The sequence below is a fragment of the Ornithorhynchus anatinus genome, chromosome 3, assembly GCF_004115215.2.
Source record: "Ornithorhynchus anatinus isolate Pmale09 chromosome 3, mOrnAna1.pri.v4, whole genome shotgun sequence".
NCBI classification, from domain to species: domain Eukaryota; kingdom Metazoa; phylum Chordata; class Mammalia; order Monotremata; family Ornithorhynchidae; genus Ornithorhynchus; species Ornithorhynchus anatinus.
The window spans coordinates 14,315,744-14,340,945 of record NC_041730.1 but is presented as its reverse complement, the minus strand read 5'-3'; the positions used below and the strand labels follow the sequence as shown (position 1 = coordinate 14,340,945).

Genomic DNA, 25,202 nt, shown 5'->3' with positions numbered 1-25,202 from the left:
GTACATATATAAATCTGTATATATCTGTAATTTATTTATCAATTTATTTATTTATTTATATTAATGCCTGTCTCCCCCTCTAAACTCTGAGTTCACTGTGGGCAGGAATGTGTCTGTTGTTATATTGTACTCTCCCTAGTGATTAGTACAGTGCTCTGTACACAGTAAACACTCAATAAATATGAATGAATGAATATTTGTTCAGCTCTTACTCTGAGCCAAGCATTGTACTAAGCTCTGGGGTTTATACAGGATAATCAGATTGGACAGAGTCTTTGTCCCACATGTGGTTCACAGTTTAAGGGGGAGGGAGAGCGGGTATTCAATTCCCATTTTACAGATGAGGAAACTGAGGCGCAGAGAAGTGAAATGAGTTGCCCAAGGTTACACAGAAATCAATTATGATAGTAAGCCTAAGGCTGAACTGGAGATTTATGGACAAATTAAGTGGGAGGGGTGGGAATGAGAGTGAACCAGGCTGCTGATTTATAACTCAACGAAGCCGCAGTTTGGCTGTTTTTTAATAATAATAATAATTATGATGACGATGATGGTATTTAAGTGCTTTCTATGTGCCAAGCACCAACACGTTATGTAAAATATCACTGGGGAGATGGCTAAATAGCCTGAGACTCCAGTCCATACTTCACTCTGCTGCCCGGATCATTTTTCTACAGAAATGTTCAGGTCATGTTTCCCCACTCCTCAGGAAATTCCAGAGGTTGCCCATCCACCTCAGCATTAAACGAAATCTCCTCAACATTGGCTTCAAAACACTCAATCACCTTGCCTCCTCCTACCTCACTCACTACACTCCTACTACAACCCAGCCCACACACTTTGCTCCTCTAATGCTAAACTTCTCACCGCACCTCGATCCCATCTATCTCACTGCTTACCTCTCGCCCACACCCTGCCTCTGTCTTGGAATGCCCTCTCTCCTCAAATCTGACAATTACTCTCCCCCCGCTTCAAAGACTTAATGAAGGGACATCTCCTCCAAAAGGCCTTCCCTGACTAAGCCCTCTTCCTCTTCTCCCACTCTCTTCTGCTTCGCCCTGACTTGCTCCCTTTATTCATGCCCTCTCCAGACCCACAGCACTTATGAACATATCTCTCATTTATTTATTTATAGTAACGTCTGTCTCCCCCACATTTAGACTGTAAGCTAGTTGTGGGCAGGGAATGTGTCTGTTATATTATTATATTGTACTCTCCCACTTGCTTAGTACAGTGCTCTGAACAGAGTATGTGCTCAATAAATATGACTGAATGAATCAATCAATGAAAGGGCATCGTATTAAGCAACTGGATTAGGCAGAAAGAAGGGGAAAAGGAGGGTGTGTAAATTTGTTATGGGCAGGGAACATGTCTGCTAATTCTGTTTTGTACTCTCTAAAGCGCTTAATGCTGTGTTCTGCACAGCATTGATAGATTGGGAGGGAAAGATTTCGAAACTTCCAGTATGGACCAAGGCTCCCCTAAACCCACTTTTTTCCAGTGCATCAAATGGACAGTTAGCCAGGCAGGAATAATAATGTTGGTATTTGTTAAGCACTTACTATGTGCAGAGCACTGTTCTAAGCGCTGGGAGGAGATACAGGGTCATCAGGTGGTCCCACGTGAGGCTCATAGTCTTCATCCCCATTTTCCAGATGAGGGAACTGAGGCCCAGAGAAGTGAAGTGGCTTGCCCACAGTTACCCAGCTGACGGGCGGCGGAGCCGGGATTCAAACCCATGACCTCTGACTCCCCAGCCTGGGCTCTTTCCACTGAGCCACGCTGAAGCAGAATTCACTGCCCAGGGCTGGGAAGTTGGGTCGAGTGAGGTTCATTCATTCATTCAATCATATCTACTGAGCACTTACTGTGTGCAGAGCACTATAATATGCGCTTGGGAAAGTACAACACAACAATAAACAGTGACATCCCCTGACCACGACGAGTTTAGAGTCTAGAGATGGGGAGACAGCAATACAAATAAATAAGATTACAGATATAAACATTAGTCCTGTGGGGCGGGAGGGAGTGGAGGAGAGCAAAGGGAGCAAGTCAGGGCAATGCAGAAGGGACTGGGAGATGAGGAAAAGTGGGGCATAGTCTGGGAAAGGCCTCTTGGAAGAGAGGTGCCTTCAGTAAAGCTTTGAAGGGAGGGAGAGTCATCATCTGTCCATCACCTACTCCAGCTAGGTCTCCCACCATCCTCCTCTGCCATCCATTTTAAGTATTTTAATAATTATAATTCCAATAATAATTTGAGACTTAAGCACTTACTCTGTGCCAAGCACTCTTCTAAGCACCTGGGTAGATATAAGTTAATCAGGTTGGACTGTCTCTGTCCCACACAGGGCTAAGAAGGAGGGGATAGGATTAATCCCCATTTTACAGATAAGGAAACTGAGGCACAGTGAAGTGACTTGCCCCAGGTCACACAGCAGACATGTGGTGGAGCCCAGGTCCTCTGACTCCCATGCCATGCTCTTAGCACTGGGCCAGGACTTTGTTCTGGAGAGGCCAGGGTGTGATGAATGAGGGACGTGCTGTCACGTGCTGAGGTGTGACACATGCTATCATTATTGTTGTTGTTATTATAATTATTAATTAGAGTAATAATGTTTGGTATGGGAAGCAGCGTGGCTCAGTGGAAAGAGCACGGGCTTGGGAGTCAGAGGTCATAGGTTCGAATCCCAGCTCTGTCACTTGTCAGCTGTGTGACTGTGGGCAAGTCACTTCTCTGTGCCTCAGTTCCCTCATCTGTAAAATGGGGGTGAAGACTGTGAGCCTCACGAGGGACAACCTGATTACCCTGTATCTACCTCAGCGCTTAAAACAGTGTTCTGCACATAGTAAGCCCTTAACAAATTCCAACATCATTATTTTTATTATTAAGTGCTGGGGTAGATACAAGATAATAAGGTCCAATTATCCCACTTAGAGCTCACAATCTATGGGGAAGGGAAAATAGGCATTCAATCCCTATTTTGTAGGTGGGGAACCTGAGGCCCAGAAGTTAAGTGACTTGCCCAAGGACACAGCAGACAAGTGGTGGGCCAGGGATTAGAACCCAGGTCCTCTGACTCCCAGGCCCAGGTTCTTTCACTAGGCCACTCTGCTTATGTCCTCTGGGTTTCTAATAGGCCTATTACTCCCTGGAGCTCACGTGATAACTGTGATTCCAAAACAGCTCCCCTCCAAGGTTGGGCAGGTCCCAGATTTCCAGCCCAGAATGATTCTTTCAGGGACAGGCTTTGACCTAGGGCCCTGTGACTGCCACGGTTTAGGGACCCTCTGGAGGACAGAGGGGCAGCAACGAAGAAACAGAGACATCAAATGGCCTTCGGATATTACTCCATGGGTTCTCAAAGACTTTTCTTTTTAAAATTTCCACAACATCATATATTTCCATAGAAGCAGGAGAAAGAGTGGAAAGATCATGGGCCTAGGAGTCAGAAGACATGAGTTCTAATCCCGGTTCCGCCACTTGTCTACTGTCCCTTAGGCAAGTCACTTCACTTGTCTAGACCTCAATTTCCTCATCTGAAAATAGGGATAAAAGCCCTGTCCTCTCTCTCTCCCCTTTTGTGTTTTGTGTCACTATGCATTTGGCTTTTTACCCCTTACATGCATGGATACTCCCACCCCAACAGCACTTTGGAGCATCTCCTCATAATCTGCTGTTTCCCCTATTTGCAATTTATTTTAACATCTGCCTCCTCTACTAGATCGCCAGCTCCTTGTGGGCAGAAATCGTGTCTACCGATTCTATTGTACTGTACTCTCTCTAGTGCTTAGTACAGTGCTTTGCATACAGTAAATGCTTAATAAACACTATTGATTGACTGACTGACTCAGACCATGAGCCCCATGTGGGACAGGGATTGTGTCTGATCTGAAAATATCCATCTACCACAGGGCTCAGCACAGCAATCACTAGCAAATATCATTAATTTTTATTATTTATCCCTTTGAGCGCTGGGAGGCATGGATATTTACTAAAACTAGCTTACATAAGGAGAATTTGACCCAAAAGGAGATTAGTTAACTTGTCTTGGGTAAGACCCCGTGGAAAAGCCATAAAGAGACTCTGAATACCAGCCCTGTCCTTCCTTCTGTCCTGGCAACTTCATGGAATGACAAAAAAACAGGGAGCATCATTTAGCCAGAGAAGTTCCAGATTTTAATGAACACCTCTCTTCTGGGGTGGCCTAGGAGACAAAGGATATAAGGTGGACCCATAAAGGGATCTATACAAACAAGATGGGTTCAACACATGAGAAGCAGCATGGCCAAAAGGGCCTGGGAGGTAGAAGGGTCTGGGTTCTAAACCCAGTTCCGCCACTTGTCTGCTGTGTGACTTTGGAGAAGTCACTTCACTTCTCTGTGCTCCAGTCACCTCATCTTGTAAAATGGGGATTTGTAAAATGGGGATTAAGACCTTGAGTCCCATGTTGGACATGGACTGTGTCCAGTTGTATTTATTGAGTGCTTACTGTAGGCAGAGCACTGTACTAAGCACTTGGGAGGGTACAATATAACAATAAACAGATGCATTCCCCCTGCCCACAATATGCTTTCTACTACAGCACTTAGTACAGTGTCTGGCACAGAGAAATCACTTAACAAATACCATTTTTAAAAAAAATCAAGAAGAAAATTCCCCCACTCAGGTTTCAGCCCTTTTTCTTTATAACTGATAGAATGGGGAGAAGAAAACATAAAAGGCAATCAGGAAACCATCTGGAGAAAAGATCTGAGGAGGAATTAGAGGAGTGAGCCTGGTTAGTAAGCTAAAAGTTGTAATGATGAGGGTCAAAACTGTGGAAAGGTAGAGTCGCACGTGTGTGCATTTTCTGGGTCTGTCTGTGTGTGTTTGTGTATGTGTGTGCACAGCTGAGTGTCCTTATAAATGTCTGTCAGGGAGGAGAAAGAGAAAACGAATGAAACTGGGGGCCAAGATGGAGGAAACAGCTACTTGAGGGTAGAGAATGTGTCATTTCTCTGTTAGGTATTTCCCAAGCACTTACTATTTACACTGAATTACCCACGATGGGCACTCAAATACTATTACCACAAAAAAGATAGCCTTAACTAACGAAAGAGAGCACCCCGTGGAGACGACAGGTAGGCAGAGGGAGAGGCAAAGAAAGGTCAGTTCCCCGAAGCAGGAAAACTGAGCCGGAGAGACACAGTACAAAGTGAAGCAATCTGACAATTAGCCAGCGGAATGATAACTAGTGAAGTCTGATAATTATCTAGTTCATGATAGGCCTTGTAGATAGCCAAATCATATCTTTCAAGCCCCAGGGTGAGCGTGCTGGCTTGAGAGTGTGTTGGCTGGTGGCCAGGGAGTGCGGATGTATGTTCTGATAGACAGAAACGTTACCAAGAAGGGAGCTTTGAATTCAGAGATAAACACAGGGCCTGAACCTGGATTGAAAGGATGCGACAAAATGGAAAACAAGTAGTGCTGAATTGTACTTTTCAAGCGCTTAATACAGTGCTCGGCACACAGTAATAATAATAATGTTGGTATTTGTTAAGCACTTACTATGTGCCGAGCACTGTTCTAAGCACTGGGGTAGACACAGGGGAATCAGGATGTCCCACGTGGGGCTCACAGTCTTGATCCCCATTTTACAGATGAGGTAACTGAGGCACAGAGAAGTGAAGTGACTTGCCCACAGTCACACAGCTGACGAGTGGCAGAGCCGGGCTTTGAACTCATGACCTCTGACTCCAAAGCCCGTGCTCTTTCCACTGAGCCACGCTGTTTCTCTAAGCGCTTAATAAATACGATTGCATTAATGAATGAATGAACTAGCCTGTAACCTTGGCATTATTCTGGACTCATTTCTCTCGTTCAATCCATATATTCACTCTGTCACCCAATCCTGTCAGTTCAACCTTCACAACTTTGCTAAAATCCATCCTTTCCTCTACATCCAGACTGCTACCTTGTTAAGTCAAAGCACTTAGCCTATCCTGCCTTGATTACTCTATCAGCCTCCTTGCTGACCTCTCTGCCTCCTGTCTCTTCCCACTCTAGTCCATATTTCGCTCTGTTGCCTGTATTATTTTTCTAAAAAAAATTCAGTCCATGTTTCCCCACACCTCAAAAACTTCCAGGGGTTGCCCATCCAACTCCACATTAAACAGAAATCCCTTACCATTGGCTTTAGAACACTCAATCACCTTGCCCCCTCCTACCTTGCCTCACTGCTTTCTTACTACAACCTAGTCCACACACTTCACTCCTCTAATGCCAACCTAGTCACAGTACCTCAATCTCATCTCTCTCACCACCAAATTCTTGCCCGTGTCCTGCCTCTGGCCTGGAATGCCTTCCCTCTTCACATCTGACAGACCATCACTCTCCCCACCTCCAAAACCTTATTAAAAGCACACCTCCTCCAAGAAGACTTCCCTGACTAAGCCCTCATTTCCTCTTCTTTTATTTCCTTCTGCGTCATCCTCACACTTGGATTTGCACCCTTGATTCACCCCTCCTTCAGCCCCACAGCACTTATGTACATACTCATAATTCATTTATTTATATTAATGACCATCTCCCCCTCTAAACCGTAAGTTCACTGTGAGCAAGGAATATGTCTTTCAACTCCGATATACTGTACTCTTCCAAGTACTTAATACAATGCTCTGCACACAGTAAGTGTTCAATAAATACGAGATTGATTGATTGATACTGTCCAAGCGCCTAATTCAGTGAACCACCCCAAGTTGGAGATCAATAAATACTATTATTACTACTTCAACAGAACACCCAGCAGGTACAAGTCCCACAAACGCTCATTCATTCAATCGTATTTATTGAGCACTTATTGTGCGCACTGCTGTGTGAAAGTAGAGAAGGAGGGTGGCTCAGTGGAAAGACCACGGGCTTAGGAGTCAAAGGTCATGAATTCTAATCCTGGCTCTGCCTCTTGTCAGCTGTGTGACTGGGGCAAGTCACTTTACTTCTTGGTGCCTCAGTTACCTCATCTGGAAAATGGGGATTAAGACTGAGAGCCTTATGTGGGACAACCTGATTAGCCTGTATCTACCCCAGTGCTTAGAACAGTACTTGGCACATAGTAAGCGCTTAACAAATACCAATATTATTATTATTACAATATATCAGAGTTGGTAGACATGTTTGTTCCTTACCCACATTGAGCTTATAGCCTAGAAGGAGAGGCAGTCAGCCACTAGCTGGCCAGTGAGGGGCCCAAATTCTCACTCCTTGACCCGTCTTCTACTCTAACATCAATCAATCAACAGGATTGATGAAGCACTTATTCAGTAAAGAGCACTATATTAAGCGTTTGGGCACTCGATCAGCTCTCTCCGTCCTACCTAACTTCACTGATTCCCTCCTACAATGCAAACTGCTTACATCACTCCTCTGACACAATCTATTCTCTGTAACTTGATATCATCATCCTTCTTCTAACCCATTTCCCACGTTCTCCCTCGGGCCTAGAACTCGCTTCAGCTTGGAACTTCCTCCCCCTTCACATCCGACAGTCTACCACTGTCCCCACCTTCAAAACCCTCCTAAAATCGCATCTCTTCCAAGAGGTCTTCCCTGACTAAACCCTTTTTTTCCACTATCTGCCCTCCCCTCTCTGTTGACTGTGCACTTGGCTGTGTCCCCCTTAAGTACTTTAATAATGGTAGGTATTTATTAAGAGCTTACTATGCGCCAAGCACTGTTCTAAGCGCTGGGGTAGATACAAGGTAGTCACGTTGTCCCATGTGGAGCTTACAGACTTAATCCCCATTTTCCAGATGAGGGAACTGAGGCACAGAGAAGTTAAGTGACTTGCCCAAGCAGACAAGTGGAGGAGCCGGAACTAGAACTCATGACCTCTGACTCCCAAGCCCGGGCTCTTTCCACTAAGCCATGCTGCTTCTTTGACACCCGAGCCCCAAAGAATTTATGTAAATATTCCTAGCCATGATCTATTTTAATGTCTGTCTACCCTGTAGTTTCGTTCTTTCTCAGGTTTTTAGTGCAGTGCTCTGTATAAGGTAAGTGCTCAATAAAGACTATTGATTGGTTGGGTGGTTGGGAGAGTACAACTGAATTACTAGACACGATCCCTGTCTTCAAGGAACTGACACTCCAATCAATCAATCGTATTTATTGAGAACTTACTGTGTGTAGGGCACTGTACTAAGCACTTGGGCGAGTACAACACGAGAAAATAACAGACACATTCCCTGTCCACAACAAGCTTACAGTCTACAGGACAGCTGACAATCTAATGACTTTTATCAAAAAATATTTGTATTAAAACACCTTTCGGAAGCTGCTTTATTTTTGCGGTTCGTACTTTTTGAAATTCTAAGCAAAGGTCACACTTTGGCTATTAGATTTTTCATCTGTGCCACATTCCCAATATCTCCAATATGCTTAACAGAACTCAGGAAAAAAAGATATGCATACTTGGTTCACTGCTTGCTATTGAATCTCTCCACAGCTACAGAAGCTCTTTCTCTTTCCAAGTGCTAAAATGATCCTGATGCAATTTTAGATTCAACTGAATTTTTTTTTTTAAGAATTTCTTTTTCTCCAATAACCCAGAATGCCTTTCTTTTTTATATGGAAATTAAGGGAATAAAACTGATTGTATATTAGAAACAGTGACTCTAGCGGAAAGAGAAGGGGCCTGGAAGTCAGGAGATTTGGTTTCTAATCCCAGGCTTGCCTCTTGCCTGCTATGTGACTCTGAGCAAGTCACTTAACTTCTCTGTGCATCAGTTTTCTCATCTGTCAAAATAGGAATTAAATGGGAATTACAGTGTTCTCCTTACACTGTGAGCCCTGTGTGGGAGAGAAACTGTATATACCCCATAGTTTGGCACAGAGTACGCACCTTAAAAAGTCACAATTATTATTAGGTCTGAGGTTAGCAGAGAAGCAGTGTGGCCTAATGGAAAGATCACAGGCCTGGGAGTCAGGGAATCTGAGTTCTAATTCTGGCTCTGTCAGTTGTTTGCTAGGCGACCTGGGCAAGTCACTTCACTTCTCTGTTTCCTCAACTGTAAAATGGGGATCAAATACCTCTTCTCCCTCTTAGACTTTGAGCCCCACGGAGGAGAGGGACAGTGTCTGACCTAATTAACTTGTACCTACCCCAGAGTGGAGAACATTGTTTGACACATAGTAAGAGCTTAATGAATACCTTACAAAAAATTGTCATTCTGAACATGTTAGTGTCCTTTCTATGAGAATTTCCCATATTAAGTCACCAAGAACTTCCAAGCATCCCAAACCCAGTCCCACAGCACTTATGTACATATCTTTATGCTCTATCATTCCCCCAACAGTCACTTATTTTCATATTTGTCTCTCCCTCTAAACTCTAAGCTTCTTTCGGGAAGGGATCATGTCTACCAACTCTGCTATATTGTACTCTCCCAAGTGCTTAGTACAGTGCTCTGAACACAGTAAGCACTCGGTGAAAACTACTGATTGACAGGGAACCTCATTCCCCTTCACAAATAGGGAAATTCAGTCACTGGGACTTTCAGATTCACCCAGGACCACTGGGGAATTTAGTAGTAGTTATTCAACTCATCACTCTCAATTTCCATACCACAATTTTAACCACAGATCTTTTCTGGGCTTTGCTCGACCAGCACGAAAAAATACTGTGATTCTGCAGTATTAAATCTTTCCCCTAAACTCTTGGGAATCTGCGTCATTATTGCATTATTTTAATAGATGAGTAGAGGATTGGTTGCTAGATTTAATTTTGAATCCTCTGACTTTGATTGGCTATTGAAACTGCCTCACCCTTAAATAACTATCATTTTACTCTGGATGAATGAATCAATCTAAATGGCTTAAATAAAAACTTTTGGGATGCTTTTTATCTCTCCCCATTCCCTGTTTATATATAAATTTACAAGGGGATTTTTTAATGGTATTTGTTAAGCATTTACTATATGCCCATTATTTGCATTCCAGGGCCCCTAAAAGTAGACTAAAAATAAGGAAGGGACAATCTTTCAACTGGTATTCAGCTTCCACACCAAAGCAATTATTTTCAAAGCACCCCATTCACCAAATTACAAAACGCAACTCCCCAAACAAGTCTGAACAGTGAGTCCTTTCTACCTAGCAGGGGATCCATTTTTGAAAATAATCAAGATACTAATTATGGTATTTGTTAAGTGCTTACTTTGTGCCAGACACTGTAGTAAGCGCTGGGGTGGATACAAGCAAATCGGGTTGGACAAAGTCCCTGTCCCATTTGGGGCTCACAGTCTCAATCCCCATTTTACCAATGAGGTAACTGAGTTACCCAAGATCACACAGCAAACCGCAGAGCCGGGATTAGAACTCATGACCTTCAGACTCCCAGACCCGTGCTCTATCCACTATGCCATGCTGCTTCTCTACAATGGCCCAAGACAGTCTCTCTACTGTGGAACATTTAATGAGGAGCAGCAGTAGGAGGGTGAGAAGTAGCATGTCCCACTGTGATGAGCACTGGCTTGGAAGTCCGAAGCCCTGGGTTCTTATCCAGACTCCGCCACTTTCCCGCTGGGTGATATTGGGCCAGTTAGTTACTTCCTTGAGCCTCAGTTTCCTCATTTGTAAAGCAGGTATTCAATAATTGTTCTCCCTCCTTCTTACATTTTGGGCCCCATGTGGGCAAGAGACCCTGCAGACCTCCTTATCAAGTATCTATCCCGGTGTTTACTAGGATGCTTAGCATGTAGTAAGCACTTAATAAACACCGCAATCATCATTATTAGCAGCAGCAGGATGACCGATGGGCAAAGACATGAAGCAGAAGCAGTGGCGAGAGCAAGGGCCTGGGAATCAGAAGGGCGTGGGTTCTAATCCTGACGATGCCACTTGTCTGCTGTGTGACCTTGGACAAGTCACTTCACTCCTCTGGACCTCCGTATCCTCATTGTAAAATAGGGATTGACACTGTGAGCCCCACGTGGGACAGGGACTGTGTCCAACCCCATTTGCTTGTGTCTACCCCAGTGCTTACTACAGTGCCTAGCACACAGTAAGCACTTAACAAATGCCATACTTATTCATACTATTTTTTAAGGCAACTGGTTAGGCTCGTTTGGTGGGAGATCTCAGTTTTGCATATCTGTGAGCAGGACTGAGCAGAGAAGGAATGGTCTGAACAAAGAATTCTGTGATGAACGTTTACTCAGATGAAACATTTGCCTAAGTTCTCCTCTCCTCGGGTACTGCTGCTGCAGTACCCGGGCCATAATGAGTTGGCACATTTTCTCAGCATTGAATTGGGTTTAAAACTTGCAATTCCCATCCAATCCAAAGTTCCTGCCCTACCCCTATTAAAACACACAATAACCTCTTCTCAGCCCCAAGACACTTGATAATCAAAAGACAGTGGAGGGCAGAGACACATTCCTCCTTTGCTCTGCCATCTCAAATGGGGATTGAGCATACAAATAAGAGTCGGGGGAGGATATCAGGAAGGAAAACGGGGGAAAGCAGCATGGCCTAGTGGATGGGGCACAAGCCTGGGAGTCAGAAGGGCCTAGGTTCAAATTCCTCCTCTGCTGCTTGTCTGCTATGTGGCCTTGGGCAAGTTACTTCACTTCTCTGTGCCTCGGTTACCTCATCTGGAAAATGGGGATTGAGACTGTGAGCCCCAAGTGGGACAGGGACTGTGTCCAACCCGATTCGCTTGTATCTACCCCAGGCTTAATATAGTGTCTGGCACCTAGTAAGTGCTTAACAAATTCTACAATTATTATTATCTACTAATTACATGGCTTTTCACATCCCTCTCTCCCAGGTGCTGTTAAATAGATAGTCGATGAAGAGGCGGGGGCTTTAGCAGAGGAGAGGACTGACTGTTTCACAACTCCTCAAATAGGGAAGCCATTGGATGAGCCTCCAGAATCCTGGACAAAAGGAGCATGTGATGTCACGTGCCTTAAATTGGGCACAGAGCAGAAGATGATGACATTATATGTATCACTCTGTGTGAGTTAGTCAAGGCAGTCTAAACCGAGGGCTCTTCTCCAGTGGGCGTGGGGAACCCCTGAAGCTACCTTTACCTCAGAGCCACTGCCCTCCCTTCCCATGGGCCTTGGCGGCAGAGCCAAGGCCGGGGGGCGGGGTGGGCAGGGCAAATAAAATCAAATAAAAACACTGGGCATAAAGGCCTCTGGTGCCAAATCTGTACCCAATAGGGGCTAGTCCAGGTCAGCTGGAAACCAGACTGTCTGGTCCAAAAAACCAGGTGACCAGCCTGAACTTTTGGGGGTTAGTGGTCCCTCACAGAGCACAGTCCTAGGAGTCAGAAGGACCTGGGTTCTAGTCCTGGCTCTGCTATCTGTCTGCTGTGTGACCTTGGGCAAGTCATTTCACTTCTCTGGGCCTCAGTTGCCTCTTCCGTAAAATGGGAATTAAGACTGTGAGACTCATGTGGGACAGGGACTGTGTCCATCCTGATTAACTTGCATTTATCCCAGCACTTAGAACAGTACTTAGCCTGTAGTAAGCACTTAAGTATCATAATTATCATTATTATTATTCAACTGCTGGAAAAATAACTCCCTCCAATCCTCCCATAGCTGCTTAGAGTGTAAAGAGAAGCAGCGTGGCTCAGTGGAAAGAGGCCGGGCTTGGGAGTCAGAGGTCATGGGTTCGAATGCCGCCTCTGCCACTTGTCAGCTGTATGACTGTGGGTAGGTCACTTCACTTCTCTGTGCCTCAGTTACCTCATCTGTAAAATGGGGATGAAGACTGTGAGCCTCACGTGGGACTGCCTGATTACCCTGTATCTTCCCCAACACTTAGAACAGTGCTCTGCACATAGTAAGCGCTTAACAAATACCAACATTATTATTATTAAATCCTCTTTACAGCCCCTATCTCCCACCAGTTCTAAACAAAGGAGGCAGGAGACCTTTCCCCCTCTAGTCTGTAAGCTCATTGTGGGCAGGGTATGTGTCTGTTTATTGTTATACTGTACTCTCCAAAGTGCTAAGTACAGTGCTCTGCACACAGTAAGTGCTCAATAAATATGATTGAATGAATGAATTTAACCAGAAACTCTTCTGTGCTGCACTCTTCCACACGCTTAGTACAGTGCTCTGCATATAGTAAGCGCTCATTAAGTACCATGGATTGACTGACTGCCATCTAGTATCAGCTCTAACTGCTCTTGTCCCTCTGACCTGCATGTTCATGGTCTGTCTGCTCAGCCTCCTCCAGAGGATGCTATGGACTGACCAGATTTATTCCTTGTCGAAGCTGCTCTCTCTCTACCAGGGAATCTCTCTTTCAATAATTATGGTATTTGTTAGGTGCTTACTATGTGCCAGGAACTGTTCTAAACTGGGTTGGACACAGTCCCTGTCCCACATGGGGCTCACGATCTTAATCCCCATTTTTACAAATGAGGGAACTGAGGCCCAGAGAAGTGAAGTGACTTGCCCAAGGTCACACAGCAGACAAGTGGCGGGGGCCAGGATTAGAACCCCTGACCTTCTGACTCCCAGGCCTTGCTCTATCCACTAGGCCATGCTGCTTCAGCAGTTTGGGTTGGGTTTCAGTAGCACTCAGAAGAGGTAAATCTATTATATAGAATAAATTATTTATTTATATTAAGGTCTGTCTCCCCCTCCAGACTGTAAGCTCACTGTGGGTTTGTTTGTTATATTGTACTCCCCCAAGGGTTTAGTACAGTGCTTTGCACACAGTAAGTGCTCAATAAATACGATTGAATGAATGAATATAATACATATAAACGCATAAATAGCGCTCAATAAATAGCATCGGTGATGATAATGACGGTGACGGTGATAATGGAAAGTGAGCAGGAGGATTGGCACTGTCAATGGAGAAAGCTAGATATTGTCCAACCTTTGCTCTAAGAAGCCCCAGTCCTAAACTTAGCCTAGAACATGTGCCTGTGTCCTAACATCTTCTATCCAATCATAAACGGGAGTTTTGGAAAGCCCTCCATATTTCTGACCACGAACAGCTGGGATTAGAGGGCTGAAATGTGCTTCTCCTGTTTCTGTCCAGGTCTCATCTACTTCAAGATTATGACCCACCTGCTCTCACAGTTGCTTCATAAACAGTTTCACTTACAGTCTAAAGGAGACTGATGAGCTTCCTTTAAAAAAAAAAAAGGATGATTTATTCACTAAATAATTCAGGAGACAGCAGCAGAGGGAAAACATATTAACCCTCCTGCCCCTTCCTCCAATTCGGGGGAAAGGTACCAGGCTAGGAGAAGCAAATTTAGCTCCATCCATCAATCAATGGTATTTATTGAGCACTTACTGTATGCAGAGCACTGCAATAAGCACTTGAGAGAGTATAATAGAGCAAGGTTGAGGGTTCAGGGGAAAGGAAATGTAATTGAGCATCAGAAACTCTGAAACTCTTAGTCCAGTGCTTTGCACCCAGTAGTCAGTAAATACAATTGAATGAACTCTAATCCCAGTTTTTCTAACTTCTCATGTTGCCTGATTCTAGCCACTGAACCTTACTGGAACTCGAACTCCCAATCTGCCAAACTCTGCCCGAAAAGCCTGCCCAAAATTTGCAGGTAAGGTTGTCCAGTGCAATTCAAATCCCTGCTCAGCTACTTTGTCTGCTGTGTGACCTTGGGCAAGTCACTTCACTTCTCTGGACCTCAGTGACCTCATCTGTAAAATGGGAGATTAACACCGTGAGCCCTGTGTAACATGGACTGTGTCTAACCTGATTATTTTATATTTACCCAAGCACCTCCAACAGTGCCTGGCACATAGTAAGTACTTAACAAATACCATAAAAAAAATTCACAGGTGAAAACCAATACAGGAGGGCAAGGAGTGAGAACATCTGGAAATAATAATAATAGTTAAGTACTATGTGCCAAACGCTGTACTAACTGCTGGGGTAGAGACAAGAAAATCAGTTCCCACATGGGACTCACAGTCTAAGTAGGAGGAGAACAGGTATTGAATCCCCATTTTCCAAATGATGGAACTGAAGCATAGAAATTAAATGACTTCAACTGACAGAGCTAGGATTAGAATCCAGATCCTCTTACTCCCGAGCCCATGTTCCTTCCGCTAGGCCACACTACTCCCCAACGTAAGCAGCAGAAAGAGAGTGTCTGGCAGCAGCAGTATTGGAACAACAGTTATTAAGCAGCCAGCCTGGAGATCTGGAAGCAGAGCCAACTGATCCTGCTTGCAGATTCAGAGTTCTGTCTCTCACTCTCCCAAGAGCAGCAGTTAGGAAAGCTAGAGACAAAAAAACATTTTATCCAGCTTTGCTCCCATCATTCCACAGCTACCTCACTCACCAACACCCCAGAATCTGGGGTTAAAATAAGTGCAAAACTCCCATGGTGGATCATGTTTTCGATTTTTCATGAAATTCCTACCTTTCCATCCCTTAATTTTATTTTTAAGCCCTAAATCCAGGCTAGTCTGGGGATTTGCCAGACAATGAAGACTGCCTGAACTTCAACTAATGGCCTAAATGTGTAGCCACACCTTTACAGGCACAGAGCTAGCCTGTGTTGCCACATTGACATAAATGGGTTCTCTGTGTATAAAGAAAGAAATCAAGAAAGAAACCACCTCCTAGTTATAAAAAAAATAATGGTGCTATTTATTATGTATTGACTTTGGGCCAAAAAGTGTACTAAGCAGTGGTAGATACAAGATCGTTGGGTCACAGGCCCTGTCCTGCACAGGGTTCACAGTATTTAATCCCCGTTTTGCAGTGGAAACTGAGGCACAGAGAATAATAATGATGGTATTTTGCCCAAGGCCACACAGCAGGCAAGAGGCAGAGCAAGGAGTAGAACCCTGGTCCTCTGACTCCCAGGCCTGGGCTCTTTCCATTAGGCCATGCTGCTTCTCCATTCTGAATTTCCTCTTAAGCTAAGTATTTCTACAAGACTTACCAGTGAGGCACCTAGGATCTCTGATGAGATGACCTTTATTATCGTAATCTCCGAATATCTTATTAGTAGAGTGCTCAGTAAGCACTCAATAAATATTGTTGATTGAAATCCAATTCAAATGAAAGGAAGCAACTTCTACTCCTGGCTTTAAATGCCCCTTGGCTCTGGAGAAATTTTGCAGTTGTGTAAATGGGTCAAGGAGCTAACACCCCCCGAAGAAACTGAAGACTGGGGTCAGTCTGTAAAATTTATTGAGTGCTTACTATATGCGGAGCACTGTACTAAGCAGTTGAGAGAGTACAGTAGGACAATAGACACATTCCCAGCCCACAACAAGCTTATGGTCTAGAGGGAGAGCATGGAGTCATCTGGAGCTCTCAAGCCAGAGTTCCCCTGCCTGAGACCTTCGCTGAGACCCCCATCTCCCAGACAAGACCTCCTGGGATAGAGGAGAATGGGGTTATCCCTTTAGAGACCAAAGCTCATTAAGGGTAATTTTATTGTACTCTCCCAAGCGCCTAGTACAGCGCTCTGTACATAAAAAGTGCTCATTAAATACCACTGAGTGACTGATTGAAAGATCAACCACTTTCTAGTCATGAAGGCTTTTCTGTTGTTTTTTTAAAGGTATTTGTGAAACACTTACTATGCACCAAGCACTGTCCTAAGTATGGAGACATAAATTAATCAGCTTGGGCACAGTCCCTGTCCCACATAGGGCTCACAGTGTCAATCTCACTTTACAGATGAGGTGACCGAGGCACAGAGAAATGAAGTGACTTGCCCAAGGTCAGAGAGCAGACAAGTGGCAGGGGATGGGATTAGAACTCATGACCTTCTGACTCCCAGGCCAGGGCCCTATCCACTAGACCATGCCGCTTTAAGACAGAGAACTTGCCCAGAGGAACTGATAACAGGGTTAGTGGTTTTTACCCTTGCCTGCCTACTTGCCTGTTGCCCTCTCTAATAATAAAGAAGCAGTGTGGCTCAGTGGAACGAGCATGGGCTTGGGAGTCAGAGGTCACGGGTTCGAATCCGGATCTGCCACTTGTCAGCTGTGGGACTGTGGGCAAGTCACTTAACCTCTCTGTGCCTCAGTTCCCTCATCTGTAAAATGGGGATTAAGACTGTGAGCCTCAGATGGGACAACCTGAATATCCTGTATCTACCCCAGCGCTTAGAACAGTGCTCTGCACATTGTAAGTGTTTAACAAATACCAACATTATTATTATTATGGTATTTGTTAAGTGCTTACTCTAGGCCAGGCACTGTATTAAGTGCTGGGGTGGATACAAGCAAATCAGGTTGGACACAGTCCCTGTCCCACATGGGGCTCATAGAATTAATCCTCATTATACAGATGAGGTAAATAAGGCAAAGATAATAATAATACTAATGGTATTTGTTAATAATAAGCATTTACTATCTGCCAAGTACTGTTCTAAGCGCTGAGGTAGATACAAGGTAATTGGGTTATCCATGTGATGCTCACAGGCTTCATCCCTCTTTTACAGATAAGGCAACTGAGGCACAGAGAAGTTAAGGGAGTTGGCAAAGTCACACAGCTAATAAATGACAGAGTTGGGATTAGAATTTACAATCTCTGACTCCCAAGCCCATGCTCTTTCCACTAAGACACACTGCTTTCCAAGCTTTGTGCCTCAGAGAGAACATGGGATTGTCTCTATTGTTGTATTGTACTTTCCTGCTTAGTACGGTGCTCTGCACACCGTAAGCACTCAATAAATACAACTGAATGAATGACAGAAGAGAGAGGGCAAGTAGCACCATTTAACCCTAAAATACATTCCCTCATGCAGGATCTTGGTCAAGTCTCAAGAGCAAAGCTGACAGGAGCCTCCATCAACAGTTTTTAAGTGTCTACAATGGGTCAAGCACTATGCTAAGCACTGGGGAGAATACAAGATAGAGGCACAGTCCCCATTTCACATGGGGGTCTCTAGACAAAAGTAAGGGCAAACAGGTATCAAATCCCCTGTTCACCGGAGAGGAAACTGAGGTACAGAGAAGTGAAGTGATATGACCATGGCCACACAGCAGGCAAGTAATAATAATAATAATGTTGGTATTTGTTAAGCGCTTACTTTGTGCCGAGCACTGTTCTAAGCGCTGGGGTAGATACAGGGTAATCAGGTTGTCCCACGTGAGGCTCACAGTTAATCCCCATTTTACAGATGAGGTAACTGAGGCTCAGAGAAGTGAAGTGACTTGCCCACAGACACACAGCTGTCAAGCAGCAGAGTCGGAATTCAAACCCCTGACCTCTGACTCCCAAGCCCGGGCTCTTTCCACTGAGCCACTCTGCTTCTCTAAGTAGCAAAGCAGGGATTGGAACACGGGTGTCTTCTCAGTCCTGGGCTCTTTCCACTAGGCGGTATCGCCACCATCACCAACAGTGGTTTGCACAGGGCCACTCACCTTTAGAGAAGCGACGTGACCTAGTGGAAAGAGCCCGGACCTGGGAGGCAGAGGACCTGGGTTCTAATTCCGGCTCTGCCACTTAATAATAACAATAATTACGGTATTTGTTAAGCCCTTACTATGTGCCAAGCACTGTTCTAGGCTCTGGGGAGATGCTAGGTTTTCAGGTTGTCCCAGGTGGGGCTCACAGTCTTAATCCCCATTTTTACAGATGAGGTAACTGAGGCACTGAGAAGTTAAGTGACTTGCCCAAAGTCACACAGCTGACAAGTGGCAGAGCCAGGTTTAGAAACCATGACCCCTGACTCCCAAGCCCGTGATCTTTCCACTAAGCCACGCTGCTTCTCTGACTTGCCTGCTAGGGGGCCTTAGGCAAGTCCCTTCACTTCTCTCTGCCTTGGTTTCTTCATCTGTAAAATGGGGAATCAATACCCATTCTTCCTCTTAACTAGGCTGGGAACCCCATATGGGACAGAGAGTAAGTTCTGTTTCCAACCTTTTTAACTTGTACCTACCGCCAAGGGCACACAATAATTCTATGTACAAAACCCATTTACAGCCAAGGTAAAACCAGAGAGAATGGCAACTGCAGAGTGAACAAGAACAGCTGAAATCCTCTCTCTCATCACCCAGGTCATTCATTCATTCAATCGTATTTATTGAGCGCTTACTGTGTGCAGAGCACTGTACTAGCCGCTTGGAAAGTACAATTCAGCAATAAAGAGAGACAATCCCTCCCACACAGCGTTTACAGTCTAGAAGCGGGGGAGACAGACATCAAAACAAGTAAACAGGATATAAATAAATAGAATTATATAGGAGAAGCAGCGTGGCTTAGTGGAAACCACAAGGGCTTGGGAGTCAGAGGTCGTGGGTTCTAATCCCAGCTCTGCCACTTGTCTACTGTGTGACCTTGGGCAAGCCACTTAACTTCTCTGTGCCCCAGTTACCCCATCTGTAAAATGGGGATTAAAACGGTGAGCCCCACATGTGACAACCTGATTACCTTATATCATTATTACACATCAAAACAAGTAACCATTGGATGAACACCTTTGAACCGAATCCCATATTAAATCAAGAGCTGATTAACAGAGCAGAATATGGTGCCGTGTTAACATAACTCAGCAGGAGGGAGACGCTAAGGTTTTAAGTTTATTTTAAAATAAGTATTTTTTATGATGGGGAAGCAGTGTGTCTGCTGCATTGTTCTATTGTACTCTCCCAAGAGCTTAGTACACTGTTCTGTACACAGTAAGCACTCAATAAATATGATTGACAGTGAGGTCTGGTGGAAAGAACACAGATTTGGGAGTCAGAGGACCTGGGTCCTAATCCTGCCTCTGCTATTTGTCCACTGTGTGACTTAAGTCACTTCATTTCTCTGTGCCTCTGTTTTCTAATCTATAAAATGGGGATTCAATTCAGTGTTCTCCCTCCTACTTAACTGTGAATCAGATGAGAGGTAGGGACTTCATTTATTCATTGTCGCATTTACTGAGCGTTCACTTTGTGCAGAGCACTGTATTAAGCTCTTGGAAGGTACAATATTCAACCCTATTACCTTGAATCTATCCTACTGGATAGTAAAGTGCTTGGTATGCAGTATGCACTTGACAAATATCACCGTTCTCGTGATGACGATGACAATGTTGAGAAAAAGAATCTTTCTGAGACAGTAACTTTTAAGATGAAAGTTCCTGGGCCAGCCGATCATAGAAATAGAAATGTCTTTTTGGATAGCTTTAAAAATGAAAATGCAGCCTGGAAGGTGGGTTGTTTTTTTTTTTTACCGCATGTGTTAAGCACTTACTTTACGTCAGACAATATACCAAGCATATACCAAGCGCTGGGGTAGATCCAAGCTAATCAGTTCAAACACAGCCCCTAGTAAACATCATCTCAGTTTCCCAAGTATCTCAGACGCCCTTCCTCTTCTGACCTTGGTTGAGGCTCTGTGAGAAGTGCAAAATGTTTGGGATAATACATAAGATGACTGAGCTTTGTGAAAAACTCAGTGACCCAGATGGGGTTTTCCAGAAGAGAGATATACCTTGCAAAAAAGCAGGAGGCTTACTCATTTAAGAAGCAGCATGGCCTACTGGATAGAGTAGGGCCTGGGAGTCAGGAGGACCTGGGTTCTAATCCTGTTTCCGCCGCTTCTCTGTGCCTCAGTTACCTCATCTGTAAAATGGGGATTGGAGCTGTGAGCCCCATGTGGAACACAGACTGTGTTCAATCTGATTAGCTTCTATCTCTCTCAGCCAGCTCTTAGTAGAGTGTCTGGCACAAAGTAAGCACTTAAGTACTATTTTAAAAAGTCACTTCACTTCTCTGTACCCATGTCCCATGTGGGACATCTAATACATCCAGCCTATGTAAGCTCCTTGTGGATAGGGAACATGTCTGTTTATTGCTATATTGTCCTCTCCCAAACTCTTAGTAATTAATTAATGATGGTATCTGTTAAGTGCTTACTATGCGCAAAGCACTGTTTTAAATGCTGGGGGGGCAACAAGGTGATCAGGTTGTCCCATGTGGGGCTCACAGTCTTAATCCTCATTTTACATATGAAGTAACTGAGGCACAGAGAAGTTAAGTGACTTGCTCAAAGTCACACAGCTGACAAGTGACGGAGCCGGGATTAGAACCCATGACCTCTGACTCTTTCCACTGAGCCATGCTGCTTAGTACAGTGCTCCGCACACAGTAAATGCTCAATAAATATGACTGAATGTATGATATTAGCTTGTATCTACCCCAGAGCTTACTGCAGTGTCTGGCATGTAGTAAGCACTTAAATACCACAAAAAAGAAAGCAGAGAAAGAGAGAAAACCTGAGACTTTGCTCTCTCCTCTCAATCACAGACCAGGTTACAGAAGCCAGGTTTTCCATCCGTGCTGTTTCCCCAATGACTCCAGAAGAAAGCCCTTGTCAGCACAGTGTAATAACTTAATTACCTCTCTGCATTACAGCTAGGAAGGCATGAGAGGAATTCCTCCCCTAACGAGTTCTGGTGCTGCGCCTCCCCGAACTGCAGTTTTTGCCAGCCTTCCGCCCAGGGGGTGACAAGTCAGCCAGATGTGTTGGCACAGCTGGATGGGGCAAGGGAAGGCGAAAAGCCAACATCCTCTCCTGAGGGGAACGGGTCTAACAACCCTCGTCGTAGCCGCCCACCTACTAAGTAAGCGATCGATAAACAGGATGGGTGACGATGGGTTTACCTTGGCTCCTTCTCCTTTGGTGCTGGGGATAGCCAGTCAGTCAGTGATTAGTTATTGAGCACTTGCTATGTGCAGAACACTGTACTAAGAGCTTGGGAGAGGACAGTATAACAGCCACATTTCCTGCCCAGGGCAAGTCCAGAGAGGTGGGCAGGGGAGCGGGCTGGGCTGTGGGAAAGGGAGGATGGAGACCCAGTAGCTCTCCAGTACGGTCAGCGCCTGACGAAAGGGACTGGGTTCGCCCAGTGCCCAGCAGCAACAACAGCATTAGCAGCAGCAGGGGACGTGGCGGCGGGCAGGGGCAGGGAAGTAGAGGCAAGGGAGGCTGAGGAGGGGAGACATGAGGGGAAGATGGGTGAGGCAGAGGGGAAGTGGAGGAGGGGAGACATGAGGGGAAGAGGTGTGAGGCAGAGGGGGAAGTAGAGGCAGGGAGACATTCACTCATTCATTCATATTTATTGAGTGTTTACTGTGTGCAGAGCACTGGACTAAGCGCTTGGAAAGTACAGTAAAACAATAAAGAGAGACAATCCCTGCCCATAGGGGGGAGAAAGGCAGAGGAGGGGAGGGAGGGGGGAAATAGAGGCAGGGGAGGCAGAGGAGGGGGAGACATGGGGCGGGAGAGGGAGGAGGCAGAGGAGGGAGGTAGGCCGAGGAGGGGAGGGAGAAGAAGGGAGGCATTCATTCATTCAATCGTATTTATTGAGCACTTACTGTGTGCAGAGCACTGGACTAAGCACTTGGGAAGTACAATACGATAATAAAGAGAGACAATCCCTGGCCACAACAGGCTTACAGGGGAAGAAGGGGGAGAAGGGAGTAGAGGAGGGCAGCGGGGGAAGTAGAGGTAGGTGAGGGAGAGGAGGGGGTGACATGGGAGAGAGAGAGAGAAGGCAGAGGAGGGAGGGAGAGGGGGAGAAGAGGAGGGGAGACATGGGGGGGGGGGAGTAGAGGCAGAGAAGAGAAAAGAGGGGAAGCAGAGGAGGGGAGGGAGAGCAGAGGAGGAAGTAGAGGCAGGGAAGGGAGGGAGAGGAGACATTGGGGGAAGTAGAGGCAGGGGAGGGAAAGGAGAGGCAGGGGAGGCAGAGGAGGGGGGACATCCGGGAGAGAGGGGGAAGGCAGAGGAGGGAGGCAGGAGAGGGGGGAGTGAGAGAATGGGAGACATGGGGGGAAAGTGGGAAGGAGAGACAGGGGACGGAAAGGAGGGAAAGCAGAGGAGGGGAGGGAGAGAGGGGAGGCAGAGAAGGGGGAGACATGGAGAAAGCAGAGGAGGGAGGCAGAGTATGTGGGGGGAGGCAGAGGAGGGGAGACATGTTGGGGGGGAAGTAGAGACATGGGGGAGGCCGAGGAGGGGAGGCTGGGGGAGGCCGAAGGGGAAGGCCGTGGGGGAGAGGGAGAGATGGAGGAGGGAAGGAGAGGGAGGGAAAGAGAAAGAAAAGGAGGAGCGGCGGGGACGGGGCGAGAAGGAGAGGAAGGTGCAGGGGTAGGGTCCGGTCCTTGCCCCGTCCGGGCGGCGGCCAGCTCAGCAGCTCGGAGCCTGAGGGGCAGCGCTGGCCGGGAGCCCCTGCGGCCGCCACCCCGACGGGGCGGGGGGGACCATCCCTCACCCCCCGTCTACCCCCACCCCAAGGTCAACGCACACCCCGACCCCGGCCCGGCCCCCCGCGCCCACTTACCCGCATCCCCGCAAGGATCCATGACGCCTGGCCGCGGAGGACGGGCCGCAGGACACACAGACCCGCGACGGACAGACGGGGGGCGGACAACCAGGGGATGGACAGCCCCGGGGACGAGTGGCCAGACCCCGGACGGACAGCCAGGAGATGGACGGCCCCGGGGAGGAGTGGACAGCCGGGGAAAGGCCAGCCCCGGGGAGGAGTGGACAGTCTCGGGCCGGACAAGCCTCGGGGAGGAGTGGCCAGCCGGTGGCTCGGGAGGGCCCAGGGACCGGCAGGAGGGGGCGGGGGCCTGGGCGGCGACGACCAGGAGGAGGAGGAGGAGCCACCCTGGGCCGCTGCCGGCCCTCGGGCCTCCCCCTCCGCCGGCCAGTCCTCAGCCGGGGGTGGGGGTCGGGGACAGGCCGCTGGGCCCGGGGAAGAAGCTGCGCCCAGCTCCGCCGGTGGACGGGCCCCCCTCTGCCCACCTCCCCCCCAGACACACACAGGCGCCCACCTCCTCACCCCATCCCGGGGACCCCGGGGACCCCGGGGCCCCCGCCCCTCGCCCCTGGACGAGGAGGAGCCGCGGCTGGGAAGGGGGCACCGGCGGGCAGAGGGCACGGCCAGCGGGCAGCAGCCAGCCGGAGACCCACACCCACCCACCCGCCCACCCATCCCTCCCTCCATCCCGGCCCCGCGCTACCTGAGCCTCCGCACCGACCCGCCAACTGAAATCCTCTGCGGGGCCGGTGCCCGCGGGACACGGGTCTTGGGCAAAGCGGATGAGGGTCCTGGGCGGGTCCTGGGCAGGTCCCGGGCGAGGACGGTGCAGGTCCTGGGAAGGTCCTGGGCGAGGCCGGTGAGGGTCCAGTGCGGGTCCTGGGCGAGGCCGGTGAGGATTCGGTGCAGGTCCTAGGCAAGGCTGGTGCGGGTCCTGGGCGGGTCCTGGGCGAGGGCGGTCCGGGTTCGGTGCAGGTCCCGGGCAAGGCTGGGGCGGGTCCTGGGCGAGGCCGGTGCGGGTCCTGGGCGAGGCCGGTGCGGGCTCCGTTCAGGTCCCGGGCAAGGCTGGGGTGGGTCCTGGGCGAGGCCGGTGCGGGTTCGGTACGGGTCCTGGGCGAGGCCGGTGCGGGCTCGGTGCAGGTCCCGGGCAAGGCTGGGGCGGGTCCTGGGCGAGGGCGGTGCGGGTTCGGTGCAGGTCCTGGGCGAGGCCGGTGTGGGTTCGGTGCAGGTCCCGGGCAAGGCTGGTGCGGGTCCTGGGCGAGGGCGGTGCGGGTTCGGTGCGGGTCCCGTGCGGACTCCGCCGTCCCTCTGCTGGCCAGAGGCTGCCACTGCGGCCTGTGGGCCGAGCGCCTGCCGGGGCCGAGCGCCTGCCGGGGCCTCGCCCGCCACGTTCCTCTCCTTCCCTCCGGCCTGGCGGAACGCCGAGGCCCTTAACCCACTAACCCCCCAGCCCCCGACGAGGATTTTCTCAGCTCTGTGACTGTGGGCAAGTCACTTCACTTCTCTGGGCCTCAGTTACCTCATCTGTAAAATGGGGATTAACGGTGAGCCGCACGTGGGACAACCCGATGACCCTGTCTCTCCCCCAGCGCTTAGAACAGTGCTCGGCACATAGTAAGCGCTTAACAGATACCAACATTATTATTATTATTCTCTGTGCCTCAGTTACCTCATCTGTACAATGGGGATTAACTGTGAGCCTCACGTGGGACAACCTGATCACCCTGTATCTCCCCCAGCGCTTAGAACAGTGCTCGGCACATAGTAAGCACTTAACAAATACCAACATTATTATCATTATTATTATTTTCTAACCTCTCCTTCTTCCCCACTCACTTCACTTCCCTGGCCTCAGTTCCCCCATCTGGAAAATGGGGATTGAGGCCACGAGCCCCAGCTGGGACAGGGACTGAATCCAGGCCGACTCGCTTCTATCCACCCTGG

The 25,202-nt window shown here is 47.6% G+C and overlaps 1 protein-coding gene across 2 annotated transcripts in view; it reads right to left on the bottom strand.

Moving 5' to 3' along the window:
• The window catches only part of AMPD3 (adenosine monophosphate deaminase 3), a 108,785-nt gene extending 84,275 nt beyond the window's left edge, over nt 1-24,510 (bottom strand). Inside the window, exon 1 of one of the 2 annotated variants that reach the window (XM_029059742.2) lies at nt 23,962-24,510. Coding sequence is in view for 1 of the 2 variants with exons in the window: in XM_029059741.2 (XP_028915574.1) it covers nt 23,277-23,298 (22 nt within the window). In the remaining variant the exon portion in view is untranslated. Of the gene's footprint in view, nt 1-23,276; nt 23,505-23,961 lie in introns of those variants that run through there. The other variant, XM_029059741.2, reaches the window with a different exon arrangement.
• Nucleotides 24,511-25,202: the final 692 nt, after the last annotated feature.